This window comes from Astatotilapia calliptera, chromosome 1, assembly GCF_964374335.1.
Source record: "Astatotilapia calliptera chromosome 1, fAstCal68.1, whole genome shotgun sequence".
NCBI classification, from domain to species: Eukaryota; Metazoa; Chordata; class Actinopteri; order Cichliformes; family Cichlidae; genus Astatotilapia; species Astatotilapia calliptera.
The window spans coordinates 19023535-19040347 of NC_137422.1; the positions used below are offsets into that span (position 1 = coordinate 19023535).

A 16813-nucleotide genomic window follows, 5' to 3' on the forward strand; every position below is an offset into this window, starting at 1 on the left:
AAGTCAAATTTTTATTTTTATTTAATTAAGTAATTTTTTTAGTTTAGTATTAGTTAACTATAATGCCTTAGACAGGGAATAGGCAGGGAATTTAAGAAGAGAGACCTGATTAAGTATTAACCTCTTAACCCCTAGTGTATCATATTTGATACATACAGTTTTTGTCAGACTTCTACACCATCAGTGTGATTTTTTTTCCACTGAAAAAAACACAAAAAATTGCACAAAGTCCTCAGGAACTTCTACAGATGTACACTGTTCAGGAAAGCATGTGGTAAAAAACTGCACAGTACATCACTTTACAGTAGCAGGGTTGTTAAGACAACCCACAACACAGCCTGTTCACACATTTGCCCTCAGGTAAACTGTACAGAAGGCTGAAATGAATGATTAAAAGACTCTCACTTCTATCCACAGGCCATCAGACTCCTGAATATGTCAGCACAACCCTCTCCCACCCCATCACTACTGTTCACTGCTACTGTAATTATTATATTCTGCTGTTGCTGGGACAGATATATTTCCAGACTAGCTCAAGGCATTTCTTTAAACTCATTTAATTTTTTTTGCATATTTATTACTTATAAGCATAAGTAATAAATTATTTAATAGTAATAAATAATAATAAATCATTAATTAATTAATCATTATCATAAGTAATAAATCATTTTCCTTTGTAAATTTCTTGGATCTTTATTGTTATTTTATTAGAATGCTATAATTGTTTTGTGTGAAGGGAGACTGACAAAATAAGAATTTCACTGTACATTGTAAACCATTGTGTTTATCTCCACTGTGCATATGAGAATGAAACTTCATAACTTCTGGTAACAACAGGGTAATACTGAACAACAGTAGACTACAGGGATCATAACAATGGACAGCTAAAGCAAAAAGAAGACAAAGAAAGAAAAGAAAATGCAAACGACTAATAAGAAGATGCTTCTCACAAAAAGTCAACACGAAGACAGGCAAGCGTTGATTCAAGAATTATTTTGGGGGAAAAATGTCATTGTAATGGAATAAAGTGTTTTTACTGTTAACTGCAAATCAAACAATGGAATTGTCCTTACTCTTAGAAGGTCAGCCTGACTGGCCTTTAATGACACCGAGTGATTCCTTCAGTTTGCATCTTGTTTGAGTGTCTCGGGTGATTTTCCTAATGTATTAAGAACATATGCAGGGTTTCTCTGGAGAAAGCTCTCTGATTTTCATGTGATGGATTGAAGTGACCTTGCTCAGTATCTGTTCCAGCCACAGTTCGAGCAGCACTAAGCGCTCGTGCTCTCCACAGAACAATAACAATGGATACGGTACTCCGGACAGCTGTCTTTGTGTGGATTTCAGCTGGATTTCTGTGTGTAGCTGAAAGAACCGAGAACTGTCCAGGAAACAACTTCACGGCAAACTGTGAATTTGTTTTCAGAAATGTATGTTTCGAGTTTGTTGGAGAACCGAAAACCTATTCCCAGGCTAGGAGCAGCTGTGATAAGCAAGGAGGAGAGCTCCTGAAGGTGATGAACAACCCAACCAAAATCTTCTTGGACAACATAACTCAAGACTGGAACACCAACTTCAATCACACATGGTGGCTTGAAAAGACAGTTGGAGAGGATAACTGGAAATCCACCGATAGTAAGTAAAATACACAAACACAACATGCATTTTGGTGCCGTAATTTTATTTTCTGTTGCACAGGTTATTGTGCTTTTGTGGCCTGTGAGTTTTCAAGTGAAGGCATGTCTGACAGACGTTGGGAAAGAAGAAAAGAAAAAAGTAATACTTGTCTGTTTGAATTGATCAATCACCAGTGCTTTGGGTTTTTTTGGTTTTTGGGGGGGTTTTTTGGAGGGGGGGGGGGTTGTTAATGGTTTAATCACAATAGTTTTGTTGGCAAGCAATAAGATACTGAATGTCGATTGTCAGTTTAGCCCACTCTGTGAGCAAGTAAGTCCTTCTCTCTCTCACTCAACATCCCTGTCTGTCTTCACTGCTCCACTATCTAAAAAATCAAAATGCCATAAAAATAATCTTAAAAAAGAGACTGAATGTCTTGTTTGCTTTAAACAACCCTCAAATCTCTTCACTAACTGTGGCAGTGTCATCATGAGTCTCTCACTGAAATACTGCCATTTTCAAATCAACCAGGACCTGAAAGTAAGTTCAGGTCACTATATCGTTAAGAAGAAATAATTATACATTACAATAAATTGACATAAATGTAAGAGAGGTTGATGATGTTTGTGTGCTGAGAAAAGGCTGGGTTTCATTTGAATTTTTGTCATGTCACCAGCACCAATTGAATTTAAATATTTTTGAATATGTTCCCTTGGGTGTGTAAATGCTTTGTTTTGTTTTGCTTTTTAAAGAAGATTCATGTCATAAAATAAGACAAACTTGCAGATCACAATAAATAAATTACCCAATAAGATTTCCAACACTATTTGCTTCCTGTGAGGGATTAGGTTAAGGTTTTTTTTTACTTTGCGTCTTTATGCGAGGCCTGCTTTGGAGGGTGAGACGAGTCAGGCTTGGTAGAGCCTGAATAAAGCTCGATGAGCTAACCGCAGGTCTTCTGCAGAGGGTTCGAGGATAGCCTGGTTGCATATTGTCCAGCTGTGGGAGAGCGCATATTCTCTTGTCTAGAAGTGAAAGTAGATGTAGACAAGGAATGAAGGTATAAGGAAATCTCTGTGAAATGAAATCCTTCAAAACTAAATGAACACCTGTGCTGATAACTCTTCTCCTTGATTATATATTTTATGCTTTACACCCATGTCTCCAGAATATGGAAATTTGTTTCCACATCTGTAACAAAGAAAACTTTTTGTGTTTCTCAAGCGTTGAGAAAACAGCTTGAAATTTCAAGTTATTAGGTCAAAATGTTTAGATAATAATACAAAATTTTAACTTATGGTGGCAGAAATAAGTTTCCGTACCTGAAGGATTATCTCTACGATGAGATGTTTGCCTCATAAGATTCCCACAACACTACCAGGATCAAAAAGGAAAATCTGCTCCATCCACCTGTGTTATGATCATTCAAATGTGTGTTTTTAATTACATAAAGCAAGAAATGAGAAGACTTTACACATGGCTTTATGTGGCTTCTGGGATCATCTGTTTACATTTTACCTATAGATTATTGATTTGTAAATAATTAACCGTGTATTGACAGTTGCAGCCCTGTTAGTTGTTGTCTCGTTGTTAAACCTTTGTCTCAAAAACTAACCTTTCCTAATGCCATTTCTTTTCAACAGAAAACACCTCATGCACATACATGAAGCTGAATCCTCTCCAGCTCGTAACGTCTGACTGTAAAAAGAAAAGAGGCTTCCTCTGCACCCACAGTACGTGAAGCTTTCTGATCCGAGCTTTAACCTAACCAGATTTGTTTTCATTCTTCATTTGTGCTCTTTCATTCATAACATAACTTTGTGTTTTAAAGGTTTACAGTCTCCCTCAAACACAAAGGTAAGACAAATAAATTTCACAGGCAGTAATAAGCCATGCAAGCCTCCAAGACTCAGCTTTCATATTGTCCACCTTGTTCATGTTTTCTTTGTAGTGTACCGAAATTTCCAGCCATGCAACCAAACTTCGTAAGTTAGAATGCACTTTATTTGTGTCTTCTTATTCAACACCCTAAATGACATAAATCTAGTGTTGTATCGCTTATTTTTTCCCTTTTCTTTTCTTTTTTTTACTGGACCTTGTTAAACATCACATACTCTTTGATTCCAGGGCACAAAAGGGGTCTACTTTCAGATTTAATTCCAAACCTTGACGATCAAAAGATCCAAACAATCCTTGAAACAGCTTTGCGTACCTTAAACATTAACGTATTTCTCAAGGTGAGACAAATCATTTTACATATCAACATTTTTTTTTATAAATTATGAGGAGCTTTGAATTACAATTTTTTTTTTTTAATAAAAAAGCACCCCAGAGTTAAAAGCTGTCCCTTGTTTCTGAGACAGGATGCAGACAGAGTACTAAATACGATGGACGTGACACCAGGGGAACCGACAAATAGCAACGGGGTGGGTACCTTTATTTACGAAAGCAAGAACACTTTCATCATTACTGTTTTTAGTTTTGTACTGTTATTTTTTTTAATTGACATTTAGGAATCACTGTACCATACCATCAACTTTAGCAATTTGTTACTACATCCTCCTCCCTTTTTCTGTATTTAAACAACTAAAATATCGATACAAAAAGAATGAAAGAAGAAGAAAGAAAAGAAAGAAAAAAGAAAAAGAAGCAAAACAGAAAAATAAATAAAAAATACAAAGGAAAAAAAAGGCATGTAGGGAGTGTGTTTCTGTTTCCATTAATATAACTTATATTTCCTCTAGTCTTCAAAGGTAAATATCTTCCAAATGTCTCTTGTATTTCTGCATGTTTTCCCTTCCAATAAGTTTTAATAACATGACAGTCCCAGAAAATATGATAGTGATTTGCATTTGTATTTCCACAATTTCTCCAGCAAGTGAGAGGGTTACCTTCATAGTGAGATTTTTGGTGAGGTGTAATAAAATATCTTATCAGGTTTTCCACCCAAATTCCCTCCAGCTCTGTGAGCTGCTACATTTCCATTGATATGCCCATATTGTCATCATTACTGTTTTATTCTCATGTTTTTATATTCATGCTGTGCTAAATTCTCCCTCCTTTTTCTTCCAAAAGGAAGCATTCGTGAGTAATTTGTTGAAAAGTGTTGCGTTACTGAACGTCTCATTTGCTTTGAACAACACCGAGACACTCAATCACATCCTCAACTGCAGCAGTGCCATCCTGAGTCTGTCACTGAAAAAATGCGATCTTAAAAACAACCCAAACCCTAAAGTAAGTTCACGTAACTACATCACCAGCAACATAAATGTCTTTGTTATTGTTTCAGCTCTCACACTGGAATGATGTTTTTTCTTCTCCAGGATTTGTTTGGAGATGTCTTTACGATTTTTGCGAAAGTTGCTAACCTGCTATCAGGAGAGAACGAATTTGTCATGCAATACCCAATGGGCACCATTTATCAGAAAACGTGGGTATTTTGCTTTAAAATGTCACTTGCCTCTGCTTTAAAAACTTTTACATATAAAATTAATTTTCCCCTCCATCAGACAAAAACCTGCTAACATTGGCAATTCAGTGCTGGGTTCAGAAAAAGTTGGCAATTCCGCTAAGCTCCCTTCAAATTCAGTGCTTGGACCAGTGCTTAATAAGTACAACAACATCATCTCTCAGGTCTGAGTATGTGTGTGTGTTATCATCATTAGTGTTTTTATCTTTGCTGACATCCACAGCCTGTTTAACTGAGCATTTGTCACTATTAGATGACTACGTTCAATGAAAATCCCTATCCATCTGAAGACAACATAACAGGGAGTGTGTGCAGCCTTTCACTTAGTGATGGAACGCAGGACATTAAGGTGGCAAACCTGACAGAGATGGTGGAGGTACAGCCAACTTACTGCTTACTGTATGAGAACAGCTCAGTCGACATTATTCATTATACAGTGGACATTTTGACATTGCAGTGTCTTGCAGTTGTAGTAGAAAAAGACAGAAAAACAAAATTAAATACACAATTAGACAAAACATAATAAACATGCTGAGATGCTTACGCAGACAATGAAGCCACAAAACAAAACAAACAACATAAAAACGGTTCAAAATAATCACATACAAAGTCCAAAAATTCATAATGTTTAGTCATTTAACTTACATACTGTTTTTCAAGCCTTCATCCTCAGTGTACTCCAAACATGCTGTCTTCCTGAACTCCTCTTTGCCAACACACCTGCCAATATCAAATTTCTCCGCACAGTCAACACACCCAACGCAATTACAAAAGTGACATCACAGCTATAGAAAAATTAAGAAAAAAAATCTAATCGCAAATCTTGTTTTATTGTCAGTTTTGAAAATATCAGTACCGGGAGGTATGAAAGTGCACAATAACCTACTGGAAGCACAAAGGCACAATTACTTAGATGAGATCAATTATATGCGTATGCATCAATAACATGACGTTAATAATTAACTGTTTAAACATCGTGATTAGTGTCAATTATCTTTACTAAAATAACATGATTTAAGGTCATAGTTTTACTTTTTTGTTTTATTTAATTTTTGAATAAGGAATACCAGCAGTTCCTTCATTTGCTAATTGTTTCAAATGTCAGTTGTCACAGGAGGTGACTTTTACATTCTTAGTGTAGCTACAGTTAGAAGAATGGAGGTGTAAGTACAGTAAAGCTTTCAGTGATGCCTGGTTTATAGTTTTAATCGTTTCTAATATGTAACTAGTAAATAACCGATTAAATATGAATCAAGATGGGTCGGTTAATACTAGGAAGCTTGCTTTAAAACAAAAACATCTGAATATTTAATTTTAAAACCCAGACTGAAATAAGATGTTTTTCTTCATGCCACAAATTCTTTCCTTCCTTTCACCAGATCTTTTTGGCTCGTCCAAATGCTGCAGCTCTGATCAACACTACTGTCGTGTTAGAGAAAAGCTCAAAATCGGTGACTACACTCAATGTCTCAGACCCTAATGTGACGATCTTCTTCGGCGTGGAGCCCAATGTGAATGTGTCACTGGTTCTCCTCTTGTCTCATGGGTTGCCTCCTAATAACACAAACTACAGCAACAGAACTGTACTGAACCGCACAGGTAGCTGTCAGCAAAGTCAAATTAGGTCACTAGAATGGCCACACCTCGCTCTGGTATTATTTATATGTACTGATCATAGCAAAAACACTTATTTATGCAGTATATTTAAGTTTTGTTTTCGGGGGGTTTTGCTTTTTTGCTTTAGAGGGATTTCGCTGGATGATAACACCAGAGATGTTACAAAAGACTCCTGGGATTTGGTATATTGATACAAGAGTTTCTGATTCTGAATGGCAGCCAGACATGAACCTGAAGATCACCACTTTTACGAGCAAGTGCCTGTACTGGAACACAGACGCAAAGAAATGGAGCACTGAAGGCTGTATGGTATGTTTTCCCCTGGATAAAATCTGATCATTTGGCTCTGCATGCACTATAATATTCTAGCATAGGTGAGTACCAGTCAGTCATGTGTTGTGTTTTTCCTCAGGTGGGGAAAGAAAGCACTCCGCACCGAACGCAGTGTCTCTGTAATCACCTCACTATCTTTGGGAGCTCCTTCTTTGTGATGCCAAACTACGTTGACATATCCCGCACTGCAGAGCTGTTTGCCACTGTGAATCAGAACTATGTGGTGCTGGCCCTGCTGTGTGCATTTTTCGGACTCTACCTGATGACACTGCTGTGGGCCTGCTATGCTGACCGGAGGGCACGCACAAGGGTCAGCCTGTCTCCCGCCAGTTTTCATAAATCCAGCCTTTTTTTGCATGTATATTTTCATGTTATTTAACATCACAATGTTGTACGTTTTTGAACCATCAGAGAAAGATGACACTCTTGGAGGACAATCACCCAGCTGCACAGTACAGCTACCTGATCGGCATCCAAACTGGACGCCGCAGAAATGCTGGGACCAGTGCCAATGTAAGTCTTTTTTCCACTGACAGCAGAGATGGGCAGATCAATCAAAATATCATTTCAACTCAGTTTTATTTATATAGTGCCAAATCACAACAACAGTCATCTCAAGGCGCTTAGTATCAATAATACTAATACAAGTGCTGGTATTAGTATTATTGATACTATCACAATAGGATTGATACTTTGCTTGTATCCTCTAAGTTCAGTATGTAGTCCACTGAACTGTGTTAAATATTCTTTTAATGAAAAATATACCTCAAACATGCTCTATTAAAAATCTCTGAAGCCTTTCGTGTTGATGGTCACGTCTTTATTTGTAGCTGATGGCACAATATAGCTTTAGAGACACATCAACATTCCAGGTCGCAGTTTCAAAATACACAAAAAGCTGAGAAGCATTGCTTTGTTGCATTAACTAAGTTTTGTGAAAAGTACAAATCACAGTTTTTAGTGGTCATTAAAATGTGTTTAGAATTTGCAAATTGATGATGACTCATCTGATACATCATGACCCATTGCTTTCCCCTGCAAAGTGTCGATCTTCACAATACTGGCCCTGTATTTACACGGTATCAGATTGATACCAAAATTTGCAGTATCATGCAGCACTGACAATCACTACCTTACAGACAGGCAGTGGATTCAGTTCAGTTTATAGTGGGAATTTAGTTGATAAAGAACATTTACATTTAAAACAAGTCAATATATTTGTTAAAAAGAAAAAAAAAGCTCCATTTAGGCAAACAAGAAGCAAACACGGCCATCGGAAAAAGGACTATGTAAATATGGGCGCCTCCCTAAAGGATAGGCTCATTTAAATTTTACTACATGTAGAAGACTATAAACCACAATCACTGCGGATAAGAGATGATTACAGAAAACAAACCCGATTCAACGCTCAGACAGGCATCTTAGTGTTGTTTTCAGACAGGATGACATACCTGTCTTTAATGAATAAGACTATTTTACAGCCAACTCACAACTTCCCACTGACACTGGATTACTGGATAGGTTGACAGAGTCACTCACTATAACAACAATACTATGATAACTATAAATGAAGAAGTATGAAAGAAATTCCTAAGGACTACATGTCAAAGAATATTGTTAACTTGTGTTTTCCTAACATTATTTTGTCAAGCACTAATATTATATCTACAAGAAGAGGGAAGGTACTTAAATTAATGGAAGCCGGTTTGAAATTACATATGAAATCCCTCTAGAAACCTCGGTCACCGGTTATGTCAAGTCTTCACAGTTTGTTGCACAAGGCCAAAAATAGTGCGGTCCTTCAAGTACAGGGAGTGCAGAATTATTAGGCAAGTTGTATTTTTGAGGAATAATGTTATTATTGAACAACAACCATGTTCTCAATGAACCCAAAAAAACTCATTAATATCAAAGCTGAATGTTTTTGGAAGTAGTTTTTAGTTTGTTTTTAGTTTTAGCTATTTTAGGGGGATATCTGTGTGTGCAGGTTACTATTACTGTGCATAATTATTAGGCAACTTAACAAAAAAACAAATATATACCCATTTCAATTATTTATTTTTACCAGTGACACCAATATAACATCTCCACATTCACAAATATACATTTCTGACATTCAAAAACAAAACAAATCAGCGACCAATATAGCCACCTTTCTTTGCAAGGACACTCAAAAGCCTGCCATCCATGGATTCTGTCAGTGTTTTGATCTGTTCACCATCAACATTACGTGCAGCAGCAACCACAGCCTCCCAGACACTGTTCAGAGAGGTGTACTGTTTTCCCTCCTTGTAAATCTCACATTTGATGATGGACCACAGGTTCTCAATGGGGTTCGGATCAGGTGAACAAGGTGGCCATGTCATTAGTTTTTCTTCTTTTATACCCTTTCTTGCCAGCCACGCTGTGGAGTACTTGGACGCGTGTGATGGAGCATTGTCCTGCATGAAAATCATGTTTTTCTTGAAGGATGCAGACTTCTTCCTGTACCACTGCTTGAAGAAGGTGTCTTCCAGAAACTGGCAGTAGGACTGGGAGTTGAGCTTGACTCCATCCTCAACCCGAAAAGGCCCCACAAGCTCATCTTTGATGATACCAGCCCAAACCAGTACTCCACCTCCACCTTGCTGGCGTCTGAGTCGGACTGGAGCTCTCTGCCCTTTACCAATCCAGCCACGGGCCCATCCATCTGGCCCATCAAGACTCACTCTCATTTCATCAGTCCATAAAACCTTAGAAAAATCAGTCTTGAGATATTTCTTGGCCCAGTCTTGACGTTTCAGCTTGTGTGTCTTGTTCAGTGGTGGTCGTCTTTCAGCCTTTCTTACCTTGGCCATGTCTCTGAGTATTGCACACCTTGTGCTTTTGGGCACTCCAGTGATGTTGCAGCTCTGAAATATGGCCAAACTGGTGGCAAGTGGCATCTTGGCAACTGCACGCTTGACTTTTCTCAGTTCATGGGCAGTTATTTTGCGCCTTGGTTTTTCCACACGCTTCTTGCGACCCTGTTAACTATTTTGAATGAAACGCTTGATTGTTCGAGGACGTTGCCTAATAATTATGCACACCTGATATAGGGTGTTGATGTCATTAGACCACACCCCTTCTCATTACAGAGACGCACATCACCTAATATGCTTAATTGGTAGTAGGCTTTCGAGCCTATACAGCTTGCAGTAAGACAACATGCATGAAGAGGATGATGTGGACAAAATACTCATTTGCCTAATAATTCTGCACTCCCTGTATATACAGTCTGGGTCACTTCACCGGTACGCTGTGCTCTCCCGCAGGTCACAGTGAAGCTGATTGGCTCAGAAGCAGAGAGTAACGTACACACTCTCACAGACCCAGAGAAGCCAGTGTTTGAGAGAGGATCTGTTGATTATTTCGTGCTGACCACACCCTTCCCACTGGGTGAAGTGCAGACCATCAGGCTGCAGCACGACAACTCTGGAGGTCATCCATCGTGGTAAGGACATGAGCAGCAAAAAGTAGATCGTTTGGCGTTACGTCAGATCAGGATGAAGTGCTTTTCATCAGAAATGAGAATGTTTTCTCTCATACGTGTTGAAAAGTTGGCAACTATTTAAAGACTACTATACTACACAGACAGCTGTGTGTTTTTTTTATACTTGGATTGATTTGGTATTATACAGGTAAGGGACTAGTCAAAAGGGACTAGTGCATTAAGGTGCTTAAAAATGCCTTTAAATACCTTCCTGATGGGTTTATTTATTCGTTTCAAGTCTCCTTTAATGCAATATAATGCTCATTTTGTTAACTGTGACTCTATTTAGAGTAAAATAGATGATAAAACAAGGTACGATTTACAGTGTGGCTATGAATATATAGATTTGGGTTCTACTAATGACGTCTGGTGAGTGTTTCTTTCACATGGTATGGCGAGTTAAATAACTGAATTCTTTTTTTTCTGTTTTGGTGCTCCTAGTTTGCAATGTTGCTTTTTATTTCCATGATTTTAATTCCTTAGGTAAATGTTAAATGTGTCATCTTTCATTTCTGTATATTTTTTCTTTAAAGGTACATAAACAAAATGACTGTACAGGACCTCCAAACGCGACACATGTGGCACTTCTTTTGTGAATGCTGGCTGAGTTCTGAGCGCGGAGACGGCATGACCAAAAAAACCTTCAATGCTGCAAAAGTCAACGAGGTTGCCAGCTTCAGGTTAGAGTCCCTTTACACTGCTGAAAATAAATTGCTCATCACATCGCTTAAATTAAGTGATTATTTATTCTCCGTCCTCTCTCAGGAACATTTTCCAGACCAGGACATCGACTGGTTTTAGAGACGAACACATCTGGGTGTCCATCGTGGATCCTCCCTCACGCAGCCCGTTCACACGTGCCCAGAGGGTTTCTTGCTGCATGTGCCTTCTGCTCTGTACCATGGCCATCAACATCGCCTTCTGGAACATCCCTGTGGATCCAAACTCAACAGTACTCTTTTCAATTGGTGATTACAAAGTCTTAGATTATTGTTTGATTACTGATTACATCTGTTTCTTAGCATCAAACAACAAAGTTTAATTCAGGAGGGGAACCTGCTCTTTGTGATAATATTAGCAGTGTTTGGATAAGGATTACTGCTCACAAGCGATTGTATCTAGGAGCAAGGCTGCATGCCGAAGGTGAACATGACTGGTTCTTAATAATTACCTACAACACATTTGCATCCAGATGTGCACCAAACTCAGAACCTTACTAACTCCACCTGGCCAAACACTGTTAAAACTGGTGCTTTCTTAGCAGATCTACGTGTTATTGAGTTTTTACATTCTGCACTTGGATCTTCTGTTGATGTGACCTTTAGTCACACCTTTCTATTGTATGGATAGATATTCAATATTCAAACTGAAATAATGTAAAGTTGATTCCACGAGGTCAGAGAGCAAACAGTCGCACACAGCTTTCTGTTAAAATCAACTGAGAAAGAACCCTGCAGTAAAACATTGCATTACTGTTTGCAGCTGTTTATTTGGGTGTTATTAGCTGGAGCTGTATTAGTTGCTTCACATCATCATCACCGTGTCCTTTGTTGTGTCTGTCCAGGTTCAATGAAGATGACCTGGCAGGACCTCATGGTGGGCGTGCAGTGCGGTCTCCTCATGTTCCCAATCAACATCCTCATCATCACAATCTTTCGAAGCATCAAACCTCGCATAGTTCCAAAATCTAAAAAAGCTGACCCTGAGGAGAACGTGAAACCCCCCATACTCAACATACCGACTGTGCTGAGGGTGCGTTACATGTTTATATTTGTCAGATGACCCGTACTCATCACAGAACCTGCAAGCCTGAGATGTTTTTTGAATATAGTCCATGTCATAGTCCGTGTAGCTCTGGTTTCTCCTTTACTATTACATACTTATCTATGCAGTGAAACAGTGCACCGCTCATGTATAATTTAGTACTTGTTGTTCTTCCCTGCAACAGGATGTAGAGCAGATCATTTCTTTGGCGAGCAAGAGCCCAAGAAACAAGATGTTAGAGATGCACAGACTGGAGTCCGTTGTTGATCTCTTCTCGGCCTTGGACAGGTTGAATGAATTAATTCAGCACATGCAAGGTAGTTTTATTTCATTCACTTTAATCTCAGCAAAAGAAAGAAAAAAGAGACAGATAAAATGTTTATAATATACTCAAATTAACATGAATACACATAAGCAACATACTATTAGTGATCTTAAACTAATAAAAGAGTACATAAGATGCATAAGCTTATGAATACAGCAGTTTGTTGCTACTCTGAGAAGAACCAATAAGACGGCTAGTGAACGCTTATTTCCTTGCTCTCACCCCATCAACAGTTATTTCAAACAATCTAAAAACTATCTCAAAGACCTATCTCAAAGAAACAACAGTGCTGAGAAACATGACGCTTGTATTTAAGGCTTATTTTCTTTTTTTTTTATGTTGTCAGGAAAAAAACATCAATACCATCAGACGTGTCTTTTAAAGATTTCCATGTAGCACACTGCTAGGACCTATTTCTTTCTATTCAAATTGAGTTTTAGGCAAATAACTTCTCCTCTGTCTGATCAGGCCAAGCAGCAGCACTTTTCTGCCTTGTGTAGTGTGACAGTAGTGTTACCTTTCTTCTCAGAAAGAGGTAACTTCAAGAGAAATGTAACTACCTTCTTATGTATATGTTTGAATATAAATCTTTCTCAGGAGAGAGTGAGAGCGACCATCACTTGGTGTACTGCAGCAAGTTTCTCCTAGCTAGTCTCTGTCATCTCCTGATGTGCCTGGAGAAACTGGATTTCAGATACTTTGCGACTCTAGACCAGTACCAGCAGGCCCTCAACTACACCAACGCACTGGTTCACAAGACTGAGATGGTCTTCAGCAGCCACTTGGCCTACTGGTCAGTACTCCAACTGCCAGTGAGACAAAAATATTTGCAGAGCTATTTGTGCTATTATACTGAACTGGTACGTCATGCGTGTGTTTTTTCTGTCCATCTTGTCCCAACCCAGCCCACCTCCTGCGAAGAAGCCAAAGAAGAAGGCAACGACCATCCTGGGCTGTTGGCTGCCATGGTGGTTTGTGTTTGTAGGCTGGTTCCTGTTGCTGTCCATCAGCGGCATTTCAACTTTCTTCACCTTGTTGTATGGCTTTCAGTACGGCAAGGAGAAGTCCATCAAGTGGGTCATGTCTCTGGGCCTCTCCCTTTTCGAAAGCATCTTTATTCTGCAGCCTCTAAAGGTGGGTAAAATAAATCCTTTTTTTTTTTTAAGTCAATTCGCTTGGCTGATAATCTGAAGTGTTTCCTGCATGTCACACTCTGAGATGATGTATGTATTTGAAGATACTTGGGTTTCTACAGAATGTTATAGTTTGTTTCTGTTTTTGAAATTTCTGCAAACGTGTATGCAACACTATTCGTTTCTTGTGCGGTCTGCTTTTTCTCACAGGTGATAGGCGTTGCTGTGATTTTCGCCCTGCTGCTCAAACCTGTAGCTGTAGACGAGAGTGAAGAAGTTGAGCAAGTCCTGTTAGGTAAGAAAACTTGTTCTGTAGTCTCTGTGCAGCCAGAACAGGTCAGTGCAAAGCTTTAAGTATATACTGTGATGTGATGTTTTTGTTGAATAATTTTTTTATATTTACAAAAAAGTACCCATTTTTTCTCTTTTATAAATATTTTTATAATATTTTATAGATATTTACTATAGATATTAAAATTAAATAAACATTTTTTTCTTTGATAATAATCATTAGTAGTATTAGTAATAACAAGTCACTTTTGTTACTCTCTTTAATGACCTCTTTGTGCTACTTGTGACGTTTTTCTCAGCAGCGTATAATCAGTATCTTTTCTTTTTGGAGTACTTTTTTTAAAATAAAAAAAATTAGAAAGCCTTATTGTCACCGTACTAAAATATAATGATGTTAGGAGAGCTGCTATTGTTTAGTGCATTAAAGTTCTTAACATATTGTCCACTATAACACTATGCATCTGTGTATGTATCAGTCTTATACAACTGAATGTAAACAATTAGATTCATGAATATATATAAAAATTAGTAGATGCAACAAGGATGCATTTGTTGCAAAAAGCAAAATTGTGGTGGACTGATTTCATTTTACATGTTTGCACTGACTTAGAGTCCAAATGGCCTTGGCATTATGATTCCTGTGGCCTGTAGCTCCTGTCAGAGGACAATGGGTCAGATAGGTGGTCACCAGGCTGTCCTAAAATCAAAAAATATGAAGTTTTCATTAATTCACAGAAAATGAAACAGGTTGGATGAACCTATTTTGCGTGTACATGTAAAAATAATCATTCATATTTCAAATTAGAAGAATTTATTTACCAACATGCAAAGATTATATGGATTCATATTAACCTGAGATAGTGTCTAAATATTATTCAACACACAGGAAAGATTTACTGCAACCGTCTCATTCATATTTCACGAAGCAGACCAAGGAAGCCTTTTCCCCTTTTTTCAGCTTGGCTGCCGAGAGCTCTGATGTAATCATGCAGATCACACACACCCAAAATTTTGTTGACTGCGATAAAGGACTGACCCTTTTCTTTTCCTGTTACCTTTCTCTCGTGCATCTGTGTATCCATGTACCCTTTGCGGAGCTTAAGATAAGTGCTTTGAGTCTTACAGTTGTGTCTTCTCCATTTAACAGAGCAACAGGAAAAGTGCAGACAGTACAGCGGCAGGGACACAATGTGAGGTTACTGCATTTGACGACATGAGCTGACTCCTCTGACATGCACAGCTGCGACACATGCCCCCCCCCCCCCCCCCCGCTTCTTAGGAAATCTTTTGCACTTATTGTAAGTTTTACTTTCTGGATATAGAGTTGCATTACACGTCATGGTGTTTTGTATGTGTACAGAGGTTCCAGTGCCTATGAGAATCTTTTTGAAGTTGTGAGTCATAATAATGGGCAATTAAATAACTGTTCTTGTATGTGAAATTCACCAGGATTACATATGAGAAAAAGAGATTTTTTTTCCTTTTTAAAAAAACTGTTGATACATTCATTTAATGCTAGTGCAAAACACATATACAGATTCAGACATATGTAAACACGTTAAGAACTATTATCATCGAGTGTGAAAAAAGCTGTCTTTTATCCAATAAAGTAGTGATCCAGGAGAAATAGAAGAGAAATTTCAACAGAAAAAAACCTGCAAAGAATTATTTTTCAGTAACTTTAACACAGCTTTCTGTTTAAATGCTTCCCTATGATTCTAACGGTTAATAGCTGTAAATGAAGTTGTGTGAAATAGTGCGAAGGTGCTTTTATGTTGCTGCCCATCTGGGAGCTAATGATTAATTGATTACATTTTTCATTTTACTCCTGTCACTGTAATTGATTCTGAAAGTGTGTTTCATGCCTCTTTATCACTCTTGGCTGCATCTTTGAGATTCATTCAGTCCTCAGTTTAAAAGGCTTATGTAACAGATCTCATTCAAGTTTGTGCTTTTGGTTTGGGAATACAAGCTGTTCTTCAGACAGCTGATTGTCCTGTCTTAGATCTTCTGTGCTTAATCACAAATGATTTAAACTATTTATTCACTGGTGTCATACAGTAGTATTATATGTGTGAATTTCAATAAACAGCTCTCTGGTAAAATCTGCAGTTGCTTAGTTGATGTTTAATGTTTAAATGATTTATAAAATTGAACTCAGGTCAAAAAGAGATGTGCTGATCTGTGTATGCATCCCTAGTGAATCCCAGAGATGACCAGCAGCTTACATAACAATTAACAGTCATTGCATTAGTAAAATAATCAGTGCACAAAGACTATCACACCAGATTACCCTGGAAAGCGGAACCAAAAGGTGGTATTTGAGACCTTTGCATGATTACTGCTAAACCTCTTGCAAATTTTGTATGTATGATTTTATAAGTTCAATATAAAAAAAAGAAATTAACTACCTCCCAGCTTTAGTACTTCCCACACACGTTCATCCACATTTTCCCTGGCTGAGGCTCAGGAGGTGGAGCAGATTGTCCACTAAAGGTTGGGAGTTCAGTGGCTGGCTGCTCCAGTCTACATGCCAAAGTATCGTGGGCCAAAACATTGACCCCCAGGTTGCTTCTGATGCGTTCGTCAGAGTGTGAATTGTGAAGTGCTATATAAGAAGCAGTCCACTTACTATTTACAAACACACTCCCGCATTTAGTTTGTTGGGATCTATTCATCTCAACAGCATCCCAACCCTTGGAAACAGAACTCTCGAGTCTTTTTTGGACACCAGTTTAAAAAACAGTCGGCTC

General features: G+C 38.1%; 1 protein-coding gene across 1 annotated transcript; it reads left to right on the forward strand.

Moving 5' to 3' along the window:
- Positions 1–1253: 1253 nt before the first annotated feature.
- Positions 1254–16171, forward strand: pkd1l3 (polycystic kidney disease 1-like 3). Its single transcript, XM_026165151.2, has 23 exons — positions 1254–1635; positions 3261–3350; positions 3449–3474; positions 3569–3602; positions 3745–3854; positions 3981–4043; positions 4693–4851; positions 4941–5047; positions 5127–5250; positions 5340–5462; positions 6466–6685; positions 6831–7012; positions 7116–7346; positions 7448–7549; positions 10330–10508; positions 11081–11227; positions 11313–11515; positions 12112–12299; positions 12496–12628; positions 13234–13429; positions 13542–13770; positions 13980–14064; positions 15208–16171. The coding sequence occupies exons 1-23, from the start codon at positions 1305–1307 to the stop codon at positions 15252–15254; spliced, it is 3309 nt and encodes a 1102-aa protein (XP_026020936.2). The 5' UTR covers positions 1254–1304; the 3' UTR covers positions 15255–16171.
- Positions 16172–16813: the final 642 nt, after the last annotated feature.

Bases quoted from the DNA above. Each gene is read 5' to 3' on its own strand.
- pkd1l3 (XM_026165151.2), top strand. From the start codon at position 1,305: ATGGATACGGTACTCCGGACAGCTGTCTTTGTGTGGATTTCAGCTGGA. The intron at 11,228-11,312 runs GTTAGAGTCCCT...GTCCTCTCTCAG, and splicing joins AACGAGGTTGCCAGCTTCAG to GAACATTTTCCAGACCAGGA. The intron at 11,516-12,111 runs GTGATTACAAAG...GTGTCTGTCCAG, and splicing joins AACAGTACTCTTTTCAATTG to GTTCAATGAAGATGACCTGG.